The sequence below is a fragment of the Trachymyrmex septentrionalis genome, unplaced genomic scaffold, assembly GCF_001594115.1.
Source record: "Trachymyrmex septentrionalis isolate Tsep2-gDNA-1 unplaced genomic scaffold, Tsep1.0 scaffold277, whole genome shotgun sequence".
In the NCBI taxonomy this organism is placed as follows: Eukaryota; Metazoa; Arthropoda; class Insecta; order Hymenoptera; family Formicidae; genus Trachymyrmex; species Trachymyrmex septentrionalis.
The window spans coordinates 26,818-39,803 of NW_017305438.1; the positions used below are offsets into that span (position 1 = coordinate 26,818).

Genomic DNA, 12,986 nt, shown 5'->3' on the forward strand with positions numbered 1-12,986 from the left:
AGTTTCTAAAATAATTATATCACTGTACGTGAGAACGCCCGAGTTAGTGTATCGTCAGGTAATAATAGCGTTTGAAAGGTAGATTTTGCCCGAATGCCGCATAGCTTTACGGGATTTACTTTCTGTTCATCGAAATATTACATCTAAAGCCCGTCTTTACCAATGTAGATTAATTTTAATCTCTCAGTTTAACTCAGTAAACAAAACTGTTAAATTTAATGAAAGCAAGGACTCCATAAATTTAAACTAATAAAAAATAATAATAACGGCTGTGATCAACGCAGTTAGTGCGATTATCTTATATTTATTTAGTTTATTACATAAACCTTGATTTGATTTCGATGAGCGCGATACAATAGAAACATAATTGTTAATTATAATTTCCCAATCAACAATATAACTGTTAATATAACATATAACAGTTATGTAACATATAAAAGTTATATATATTATATATTGTTGAGTGAGAAATTATATAACAGTTATGTTACCATTAATTGATGTTTTACTGGGAATTTAGTTCTTTATTTTTTTCTAATTCTTAGAACTAGAAAAAGATAAAAAGTAAGTTAAACTGAGATTAAAGTCAATTTACAGATTTCTGGTAGAACTGGACATAAGTTGAGAGATTCGCACGCATGCGCACGTACGTGTATGTATGTGTTTGTGTGTGTGTTGTGTATATATAGGTAACACAGCGCGTAATTGTAATTAAATACATACATGTCCGTTTCTGTCAATATAGACTTGTCAATATAGACTGTCAATATAACTTTAATCTTGATTCAACACTCTTCATCTTGTTCTAATCCTTTTCTACCAATGTGGAGTAACTTTAATCTCCATTCAACTTACTCTTCATTCTTTTTTTATTCTTAGAACTAGAAAAAGATGAAGAATTTAGTTAAATCAAGATTACAGTTACTCTAATTAAACTACATTGATAAAAACGGACGTAATTCTTAGAAAAAAGATGAAGAGTTAGTTGAACTGAGATTAAAATTAAATTATATTGGTGGAATTGGGTCATAGAGGACTATCACAAATAAGTATATCACTAAGTATTTCGCGAATAGAAGACATTCGATGAATAGATTTTTTTTCGACTTGACTCGAGTCTATGCAGGCTGACACGAGAACGAACGCGAGGTTATGTCTTCGAAAGAGGAAAAACAAATGAAGGAAAGAAGAAGCATGTGGTGGAGTTCCGAGGAATCTGGTCACCCGCTGCATGATTATGGCACTATGGGGGAGGATGAGTTGAGTAGAGTAGTCATTGGACGGTGAAGCACAGAATTAGCATTGCTAGACAGTCGTTTCCCGGTCCACGTGAATGTACTCCACGAAACCGGGCGGCTGTTGTCAGGATGCCGCTCCCAGAAGCGTCTCCTCAGTTGGTGCACGTCGCGGCTTCTTGCTCTTCTTCGAACCCTTGTAGTGAAGTCTCTTTGTACGAGCTTTGGATCTAAAAGAGACAAGATGTAAGATGAAAGAGAAAGTGTTCTATATTTGGTTGGCGTATAAATACGTTATGTTTCCGTAATTATATTCACACTAAATTAAAATCTGACTGCTTCCATATATTTTAAATATATAAAATTCAGGATGTCGCATCTAACAAATATGCAATTACATATCCTTTTTGAAAAGTAATTACGCTTTCTTTACAGCATTTATTCTGTGTATAAAGTTATTAAGATATAAGGCCTGTTCTTTTTAGCTGAATCTCTTTCATCTTTCTTCCTTTTCCACGCTGGAAAAAAAAGAAAAGGTAAACTGCGCAAGAACTTTAGCTAAAAAGAATATATCTATAAAAACATATCTATAGTTAAATGTGTGCGAATAGAGATATTTTATATTTCATGTCAAAATGTGCTATGCAGTGAATAAAGTGTAAAATATCTTGTAAACTATTGATTTTTTATATTTTTACCTTAATACTTTTATATACAGAAAAATGAGAGAAATCATATTATGTAAAAAATAATTCTATTTAATGGCGATTTTTTAAAATGGCCGTTTAATGAAATTAAACAGTCATTTTTTTAAAAAGGCAATTATTTTCCTATGACGTTAAAAAATTGATTTTTCAAAAATTAATTTTATCATTATTTCTCCCCCTTTAAACTATATAACTTTATCTGAACATATTTTTTATTCGTCCTTACGCTGCAAAGATAAATATATAAAAAGTAGTCACATAATAAGTAGAACACTCAGTAAATAAGTTGTGTAATAATTTTGTTAGTTTCTAGAATTAAAAAATCTGGAAAAACGCAAGGATTGTGGAACTTAATAACTTCAGTAGCCAAAGATAAACCTAATCTTTTAGTCTCAATCAATGAAGAATACAATAGAGAGCAGTAATAATCTTTACATCGCTAAGTAATGAAGATTCACTTGCTTTAAATTTCCTCTGTAGCTACTTAGAAGTTTAACAAGCCCAGCAGCTAAAGATGAGCCTTTTAGTCTCAATCAACGAAGAGTACAATGGAGAACAGTAATAATCTTTACATCACTAAGTAATAAAGACTCATTTGCTTCAACTCTATTCTGCAGCTACGTAATAACTTTATTGTTCAGTATTGATAATGACTAATGGGATCTAAGGGATTAACACTTTTTTTTACTTTTCAGAATTCGAGTTACCTGCTAATAAGAATAGTGAATAGGCACGCGAAGGCAGTGACAATTCCAGCGACGCCGGCGACGACGAGCCATATGGTGGGCGGGAGCAGTCCAAGCAACCGTGCACCATTTCCGCAGTTGGCCTCGTCGTGACCGGACGGGCAGTGCGCGTGGCCGTCGCACCAAAGACTGGCGGCGATGCACGCACCCAGCTCGGGGCACTTGTGCGGGCAGTCGCCGATGTACGACGGCATGCCGTTCGTCTCGTTCTCGATCACTCCGCCAGAGATTCTCTCCGGGAGACGCAGCTGCCGGCGTAGCGCCGCGCGACTCTTGGAGATCTCCAGCCAGGAGGCGGCTGCCTGGCCGGATTCCCGCGCCACAAAGTCCAGCAATAATGCGGGTGGCCTCGGTGGACCCGGCCACTTACCTTCCTCTGTCGGACCCAACCATTCCTGTGAGAACACGTGCACGGTGAACTCGCGGGCGCCCGGTTCCGCCGGACACACCACCTTCAGCAACTTCGGTGGCCAGCCAGAATAGAGAAGAATGCGATTGGTGGTCGGACACTTGACCTGATCGCCGCTAACGCCGCTGCCGGTACCGCTGACTCCGCCAGACGTTTCAGGACCGGCGAGCGGTGGTGGTTCCAACGGCAAAAACCAGCCCCAGGTCAGAACGAAGAGTGACCGGTTCTCGTGCGCCTCTACCAGCCATGGGAGACCTTCGCAATAGATGTCCGGTCTCGACAGCGGGGGATTGACGAATCTCAGTTCGCCACCCTCGCCACGGATACGCTGCTTCCGCGGACACTCCGGCACGCGGATGAGTTCGAAGCTGGCGTAGAAAAAGAGTGTCTCAAAGTCCTCGTGGGGCGCTTGTTGGTCCACCAAGAAAGTTATCTCTAGCGCACGACCGGAGGTAATATATGTAAGCGGCAAGTGTGACGTATTATCGCATAGACACGTTCGGGGTAGCTTCACATCTCGCCACGGTGACTCGTAAATGACCAGACGCGCTTCCCTGGATCCTACTTCCTGAACGCAGCGCGGTTTACCAGTGTGTGGATCCGAATCGCTCGTACACATGGTGGACTCGCCCAGACTGACGTTATGCAGTGTCAAACGGACTCGTTCTCCGCTCCCAGCTTCCACACGATACCTGCATAGACCAGAGACATGGTAATCAAAGTCAATACATATTCATGATTCCTAGTCAAATCAACTCAGATTGCATAGATGAGGGAGAAAGCTACTATGGCGCTAGAATGGCGCTTGGATTCGTGTTTGCTTAGAAACCCTTTGTTTTTCTAGCGACTGCCAGTTGATTGCTACTTGTGAGAAATTTGATCCCGTCTTTACCTGCAATCCAACTTGCTGGCACCACCCCGGCCGAATAGACGTACGTCGCGCGGTGACATTATTTCGCCGACGTGCACCTTGCGCCATATTCGACTGCAAACACCATCGCCCCAGGGCTCGCCGGTTTGAACGGTGGATACGAACTCGTATCGCGCCTAGAAGGAGAAAGGGAATCAGCAAACTATATGAATTCAGTGTGTTGACTTCACTCTTATTAATACATTTTGGTAAACAAAGTTTTATTTCAACTTCCAACCCCATCGAAATTTTTCTCAGAATTATTTACATGAAATGAAATACTTCTGAAAAATATTGAGAAGTCTATATCACCTCAATCGATACCAATAAAAAATAATGTTATATCAGTGTTACAATTTTGCACTTGATTCAACTGTTATGTAATATCATATGTTATTACACTTGTATTGTTGAGTGCGAAATTATAACATTGATTAAGTTAATTATACGTTATATTGTTGAGTGTAAAATTATATCTAATGTTATGTTACTTTTAACAAATCTGGTCGGTAGAAAAATAATATCGGTTTTCTGTACTATTATTAAGAGCAGCTGTAACTTCATTAAAAAATGATCAAAATTTAAATTTAAAAAAAGGGTTTTAAAGCCTGAAATCTATACTTTTTAATAGTTATTATATTTTTTGAGTTTATGTGAATTTGGTAATTTTTACATATAAAAAACTACTAGCTGAAAAAAAATGAAAAATTTTCTTCTTACTTTATAGATTTGTCATGTGCCCAAAAAAAATTGATAAAATTTTTTACTATCTATCGTGAAAGTTTGAAGTTTTCCCTACAAAATCTTTTTTAATTATGTTCCTACGAGTTTTTGTTCCTAACTCGCAGAATAAGTAAAAGGAGCATTCTGACTTTGACTGCTCACAACTTTGTTAAAAATCATTATATCGCAATAAAAAAAAATATACATAGATTCTTAAGCTCAAACTTTGCTCTGTCAAATGGTAAAATCGCAAATATTATACAATATGTTGGAAAAGGAAATCACCATTTTATAATACGGAAAACCGACATTATTTTTCTATCGATCTAATAATTGTAAGATATTTTCTAAAACAAACGTTATAAAATTATTCAAAAATTTTGAAAAATTCTGTTTATATAAAGTTCCGAGAAAATATATGGAAAACTGAGAAAAATTTTTACAAGGAAAGAAGGCTCTTACAGAAATAAAGTAATAGATTGAATCGACTATCTAATCAAACATGTAATTAAATCAAGAATAACGGTTACGTTTGCATCATGCATTTAGGTCTCGATCTATACTTTAATTCAACCTTTAATTATTTAGGCCTATTGCTATAAACACTTGGTGACCTGACCTGGCTTTAGGTCATGTCTTTTTAGTGACCTGATCTAAAATAGGCCACTTGTTGTAAACGCGCATTACCCGATCTAATTTTTTAAGACTCACTAAAATGGTTAATTTTCTCGCTGAGATAATGGCACATAGCAACTAAAGGCGTAAACGGTGTTTACGGTAGAAAGTTAGTGGCTAGATACAGGGCATGTATAGGGTCTCAGTATAATGTGGCCAATGGCCAAGCAGAACAAGTCACGATGTGACAATGACATTAAAATGAATCGGAAATGATTGAAAAATGATTTTTAATGATTTTGGAGTCATTTTCATATCATATAATGACTTGTGGTTCTGCTTGGAGAGACTTCAAGGAGTCCAGATAGATCCCTGATACTGAAAAAAAATTATGTCACAATTTATCACGTTACAATTTATCAAGTCAATGATGAAATCATGTAATTCAAACATGTAAATCATGTAATGGATTGTTCCAAATCAGTAAGTGATTTTTTTTTAATGATGTAATTTGAAAAATCACATCATATTAGAAATAATTTCATCTATCATATGATTTTATAGTTATTGAATTTAAAAAAATTGAATGATAGAAATAGAAGAAAAAAGAACATATCATCATGTGACTTTTCAAAATAATAGTTTTTAATTTAATTTCAAAATCATGTACTGATTTTTTGGAACAATTCATTACGTAATTGACATGTTTTAATTACATGATTCCATCATGCAACTGTGTGACGTGATTTTTTTTCAGTAGGGATACAGCATCCTATAGATAGATGAGTATACTCACGTGGAAGTTAATCGGATGAAGAGCGGTACCCAGAACAGTTTCCATGCGCAGCGTCAGGCTCGGCGCGGTCGTCAGGTAGCTCTCCTCCTCGGTACACGGCCTGGTGCTCCTGGTGACATTCCGAAGAGCCGCATGAGCGCATAATTTGGGCGTGTCATCGCACAGTGTGGCCATCGGCTGACCCGTATTCGGCGCGCCGTCCCAGAAGACGAGTTTAACCGCGCACACTGACGCCGCGGAGATGTCCGGGGTCAACTGTCCGGCGGTCGCGTTGTTGTTTTCGCCGTTACCAGTGAGATCACGCTGGGAATACGACGAGAAGTATATCCACACACGGTCACCGATCGCACCCTTGATGTTCCACGTGCAGCTGGAGCCAGGAGGTAGCGCGTGAAGAGGTGCGCGTATCGTACCGCTGCGCTTACTACCGACGCCGGTACCGTTGACGAAAAAGTGGCAGCCTTGCGGGCCCTTGGCGTAATCCAGACCGTCCGAGTCGACGTAGATCACACGTAGCTCGAGCTCGAGTCGCAGGGACGACGCGCCCAGCGGTATCGCGACCGGCGAGCTGCGGAACTCCACCTGCATGGCGGGTCCACGTGCGGTCACCTGCGGCAGTGGGCCTCCGCAATACACCAAGAGGACCGGATCTTCCGTCCGCGCGCCGTCGCGGAAGATCAGACGGTCCCGGTCCGGAGAACAGTCCTGCCAGACACTGAGGCTGGTGTTGACAGTGGCGCTGAGACCAACTGGACCGGTAGGCGTGCTCTTGACGGATATCATAGCATGCTTGCACGTGGGCACCTCTTTCTGGCGCACGGTGATCAAGCAACTCGCATTGCGCGGATACTCGCCAGGATAGTTCGGACTCTGCAGCCGGCATTGCTTCAGGTGACATTCGTAGAAGTTACGGGAACAGTAGGTGCCCGGCACTGGGGAACCCCGCTCGATTGGCAGTTCCGGTTTGCCCAGTCGGGCGACCGCTTCATTACGCGCGACGAAGCGATAACGGAGACGAAACTCGAAAGGCACCGCGGACGGTGCGTGGAACAGTCGTATAGAGGCAGTGACCGTACTGGTTTCACTAATCAAACATTGATCAAACAATAAATCATTAATGATATTATTAATGATAATTATTAATCATTAACTCGATGTTACTCAGGTGGAAATATATATATATATGAAATGTATAATATCCCAGAAAAAACATTGAGGTCATATCTTGTAGACATTTCAAAGATATCTCTTAAAAGATATCTGAAAGATGTCTAAACAGATATTATTAAAGATATCTTTGTAGAACTTTTAAAAGACGTCTATAGACATCTTAAAGATATGCTCTCTCTTGAAAGATATCTATTAGTTATATGTCTAATAGATATCTTCAAGACTTGTCTAAAAGACATCTTTTAATGTCTTTAATGTCTTTGTAAATATAATAAAAGACATATATTATAAAAATGACACATTCCCAATATTGTGATTGACGCGACACGTGTGTCGTATCACAATATTTTTGAATAATTCATTTACACATTTAAAACATATATGTTTGATTTGTATTTTAAATATTCCAAATATACTCCGTATATACTTTGGAATAATAGAAGAATGTTCACAGAATGTATAAATATTAATGAAAGATATTAATGAAGAATATTGATAATTAGTCGTTATCATTGATGAAAAACTCTTTAAATTTGTAGATTGAGACCGAGTGATCTGCAGTATCTGCAGTACATCTTCTTTTAATCAGAAGGTCCAAGTGGAAATTGAAGACTCGGTTATGTATGGTGTATAAATATACGCTAAAGAGTGAACTCGAGAGAGAGAGAGAGAGAGAGAGAGAGAGAGAGAGAGAGAGGGAGAGAGAGAGTGCGTGTGTACCTGTAGTAGGACGCACGACCCTCGCTGACGCCGCACCACGAGCCGCCAGTGAAGTGTCTACCGAGTTCAGCAAGCTGAAGTGAACCCTCGGGACAGCTGGTGAAGTAGTTGTCAGCATTCGCGTCGACGCGACCAACGCTGAACGCGTCCCACAGCAGTTGGACCAGTTCGCCGTAGCCCTGGCCGGCCGCGGTGAACGTCAGATGGCAGAGGAACGGCAGACGTTCCTCGGCTGGCCTGGGCAGGTCCAGTTTGTACGTGTGGCCCTCGCGGCCGTGATACGTGCGATTGCACGGCGTGCACATCGTCGGCTCATCGCTGCCATCACCACAGTCATCCTCACCGTTGCAGTAAGCGTCGATCGGCACACAGCGGCCGTCCCGGCACGTCAACTCGGCCAATCCACAAGTGCCACCACCAATGCCGCTGCCGATGATGCTGACACCACCACTGCCACCACCACCGCCGCTGCTGCCGCTGCCACCGCCACCGCCCCCGCCCCCGCCTCCTGTACCACCCCCGACGCCGCCGCCGTTTGACGCGTCAGCGATCAGCAGCAGCAGCAGCAGCGAGACAATACGACGTGATGATCGGAAATATTGTCGTCTGTTATTGTTGTTGTTGTCGGATCCTCCTCCGGCATCAGCTATCTCCTGTCAACGAGAAACATATGTCTGTGAAGGGGTTTTATCTACATTTGCAGTTTTATATTTAATATATTTGGAAAGGACGATTCTGCTAAAATATTTAACAATTTAATTAGTATACATCTACAAATTTAACTACATACAGATCTAAACAGATCATTTTGTTTGGAATATTAAAATAAGATGCTTGAACTGGTTGCCAGACTGTTTACAATGTTGTAGCATCAATTTTTAAGCATTCTACAATTATTTTGACTTAACAAAATTATTTTGCAGCTCTGTCTATTTAGTTAAATTTGCAGATACTTTAGTAAAATTGTTCTTTCCGTGTATATTTAATATTTGATACTTAATTATGTATAATTTATTTATATATAGAAAAAACGATTTTAGTAAGAAGAGTATCTAAAATATAATTAACTACAGATCTGAAAATAATTTTGTTTGGGCTGTTATGAAATAATTATAAAATAATTACATAGAGCATTTAAACTCATGGTTGCTCGAATGTTAAAACTGTTTGCAATATTGTTAATGTTTCAGTGTTCTACCTAATTATTTTGGTCCATCAAAATTATTTTCATCTAGCTAAAAAATTTTTAAATTAACTGTTTTTCCGCGTATATTTTAGTACTTAATAACATTAAACAATTACCCGGGAAAAAATGTTATATATATGAACATATTTTATATATAATTATATATAATTGTATATAAAAAATATGTATGTCAATTTTTTATATAATTATATATAAAACATTTTTTCCCGAGTATTTACAATTTATTTATGTAAACACAAAAATTAAATGAGTAGAAAAAAAAAAAAAACCGAGCAAAGGAAAGATTTTAATTTAAACTAGTATATTATCTCACATTTATTCACAATTAACTAATATTCGATGCCATAAAAAACGGAGTTTTAAGTGAATTGTGAATAAATGTGAGATAATACACTAGTTTACATTAAAATCTTTCCTTTACTCGTTTTTTTTTTACCTATTTTACTTATTTAACTTTTGCGTTTGCAATATCGAGCGGATTTTACGTCTTTTCTTCTTTTATTTATTTATGTAATATTTATAAAAATGATAAAATCACACGGAACTTGGAGAACTGTCTAAGTAACTTTCTCTGAAACAATTCTTAATAATATAACGCGACAATATATGCAAGACCTACGAGTGTTCTATTCCGCGGACCACGGGCTAATCACATTAGCGTCAGTCCGCGTCTGAAGCAGGTCGGAGATTTAAATCGATCGGCTAGACATAAGATGTGTATCGGGACGCCGCGTCGTAAACACCTGTTTCGACGAACGTCCTAAACATCCACGCACACGATCAATTCAATTCCACTCAACGTTACGGTCATCGTAAACAAATTATACTGAGAAATACCGAGATACAATCGGATCAACGGCAGGGCGGGTCAAGTTGGACGCACCCGTCGATTTTTACCATAATAATTCGCCAGCGAAACGAGCATATCACAGTGACAATTCCAACGTTGCGATTCGGATGTTGGCTTCGGATGAAGGCAGCATGACTGGCTCGAGACGACGAGATGAACGGGAGTAACAGAGAAGAGAAGAGGACTAAAGCTATGAATCGCGATCGGCAGTGATCGTCGGCACCGACAACGGCATCCTCGTGGGCTCGATTGTGAACGACGACGACCACGGTACAGCCTCCCGAAGAAGAGAGTGTGACGACGGAGGGAACCCCGCCTACACGCCACCGTCACTGCCGCCGCTGCCGCCGCCGTCGTCGTTGCCGCACTCACGAGGAGCGCCGCCACCCGCTACTCGCTGTGCACGCCCCGGAGGTCGATGCGCAACTGCACGCTACCCATATACCATCCCCAGAGGGAAGCCAGCCACATCGTGCGCCGCCGCTGCAGGCCATGTACACCGATGGCAGGGGTGAACAGAACGGGGGCTGAGCTCTCCATGCTGGCGGAGTGAGAGCTGGTGCCTTGCCTGCCTGGCCACTAGGCGCCTCAATGCATCGATCGGCTTTTCGCTCTCTCACTCATCGGCCCATCCTTATCCTCTCTTTCTCTCTCTCTCTCTCTCTCTCTCTCTCTCTCTCTGTCTCTCTTTCTCTCTCGCTCTCTCTGTCTTTCTGTCCATAACACCCCAAAGTCACGCTGAGGGTTGTAATGGGAGGAGAGAAGAAGAAGTTGCAGGATCTCCACGAAGGTCTCTATGGATCTATCAATTGGGATCGTACGATCGTAAACGTTAATAGGAGTAGCGAGCTGCTCCCCTTACCCTGAAAAAAGATAAAACGGAAACCTCTCGAGGTTTCGGAAATGTAGATTTGTGGGTAAACTTATTTGAGTTACGACAGCGACATTTGCTGCCCGCAGACTGTAATCTCGCTGTGGCGTTTCCTCGGATTTCACTTATCGGAATTTTTGCGCCCTAGTAACCGCCCTCCGGGTTCGGTTAAGCGTCATCGACGTATCTCAAGGAAAATATGCTATTCCCTTTTGGATCGAATCCATGATGACAGATATAAGCGAGCTGAATTTACATAATGTCCCTTATCAGAACGCTTCTCGATTGCAAAAGATGGTTAACCGATTTTCGAGTGGAAATGGAAAACACTTTGTTTTCAGTCGACACTGCATATGTATATGCCCGGGGAAAAATGTTATATAAATGGACATATTTTATATATAATTATATATAAAACATTTTTTCCCAGATATATAATAGAATATATATATATATATATTTATATATATATATAAATTAATATAAATTATATATAACATATACATAGGGACGCACGAAAAGTTATAATATTAATTAGGCACCTTATTAAACATTTTTGTTTAAAAATTGATTTACACTTGATGTAAATTGCTCCTTGTTTGAAGAATTCTTTAAATTTATGTACAATATCGATAATCGATATAAGTAAAACAGAATCCAACAGATAAATAAAACAAATATCTTATATTTTTGGCCAAAGCTGTTTTTAAACTTAGTAATCAGTTCTGCGTCAATTTTGTTAAAAATAAATGTGTTATATCTAAACCAAATGATACGACATTTTGTGCCCCACATGATGGACTTGTATCATACACATATTTGTACATTTATGTACGTATGAATAATGTATGTATGATCTTTTACTACACAATGCACACATATACAGTTTCAAAAGGCATGAAGTGCCAAGTATATTATAGAACTGTAACAATCGTGTGAAAGGGAAAAGCTATAAATATATCTAACTGGAATAATGGATTTTTCGAATAAGTGTAATATTTTTATAGCAATGATTATTTTATATTCTGTTAATTAACCAATTTATCAAAAAGTAAAAATTATATAAATTATTACTTTAACCATTTCAAAAAGTAAGAATTATATTAATTTTACTGTATGCATTGATATCGTATAAATGTCATGATATAAATTGATGTATTCGTTGCAGAGATATGTTATATTAAAATTTGCATTTGTTTATATATAGACGAGTAAGCGGATTTCACCGTTGCGTCCCTCTTTTCAACCTGCTGTCCGCGAGGTCGTCAACTGTCGAGACTCTTGACGTCGGTATATAGGGCGTTCCACTTAACTCGGGTATCTCTTGGGTATCTTTTGGTATCATCCCTGAAATCATTTCGTTTGAAAAGACAGATATCATGATTGCTGAAATTATTCGAAGAGGATGGATCATCCACATTTGCTTCCAAGGAACATTTCCAAGCAGAGCAACAAATTATGATAATGTTAAAATGAATTCTAACTGATCAAAAAACGACTTTTAATAATTATTTTGGAATCATTTTCACATCATTTTGATGTTATAATGGTTTTTTATTTTCCTTGGGTCAATGCTGTACGTGTCATATTGATTGGCGTAAAAGTAGTTCGTTGTATTGAACTTTATGTTACGTTAAAAGAAATTTTTTATAAAATGGAATTTATAAAATGGAAAACAGATTGAAGAGACCTGAATAGAACAAGTCAAAATGACGTTAAAAGAAATCGTAAATGATTGAAATGTAACTTTCAGTAATAATTAATTTTGAAGTCATTTCAATAGTATGACTTCTGTTCTATTTCGAAATGTTTTATAGAAACAGAAAAGTAATGATTTCCTTTCGCTTTAAGAAAAAGTTACATACAATAATATATAATATTAAATAATATAGATAATAATATATATAAATTATACGATTGGAAACAAGACCGTTTACATTAAAATACATTACAAAGGTGATACGAAGCGCCACTACGGTCTGAATGTTAAGATATTGAACTACTATATATTATATATTCAATTAAAT

The 12,986-nt window shown here is 38.7% G+C and overlaps 1 protein-coding gene across 2 annotated transcripts; it reads right to left on the reverse strand.

Moving 5' to 3' along the window:
- Positions 1–1,021: 1,021 nt before the first annotated feature.
- On the reverse strand, positions 1,022–10,582 carry LOC108749226. Of its 2 annotated transcripts, none has more exons than XM_018487792.1 (6): positions 10,136–10,582; positions 8,032–8,684; positions 6,142–7,225; positions 3,990–4,144; positions 2,650–3,789; positions 1,022–1,465 (listed from the first exon to the last, which is right to left on the reverse strand). In XM_018487792.1, exons 1-6 carry the CDS (start codon positions 10,136–10,138, stop codon positions 1,363–1,365), a joined length of 3,138 nt encoding a protein of 1,045 aa, XP_018343294.1. In that variant the 5' UTR covers positions 10,139–10,582; the 3' UTR covers positions 1,022–1,362. The 2 variants fall into 2 exon arrangements, with proteins under 2 accessions (XP_018343294.1, XP_018343293.1); XM_018487791.1 differs by having other exon boundaries at positions 10,122–10,582.
- Between the last annotated feature and the right edge of the window lie 2,404 nt (positions 10,583–12,986).

Coding starts and splice junctions, on each gene's coding strand:
- LOC108749226 (XM_018487791.1), bottom strand. CDS start 10,163: ATGCTCGTTTCGCTGGCGAATTATTATGGTAAAAATCGACGG. Junction 7,226..8,031: donor GGTCGTGCGTCCTACTACAG/GTACACACGCAC, acceptor ATGTTTGATTAG/TGAAACCAGTACGGTCACTG. Junction 1,466..2,649: donor TTCACTATTCTTATTAGCAG/GTAACTCGAATT, acceptor TGTCTCTTTTAG/ATCCAAAGCTCGTACAAAGA.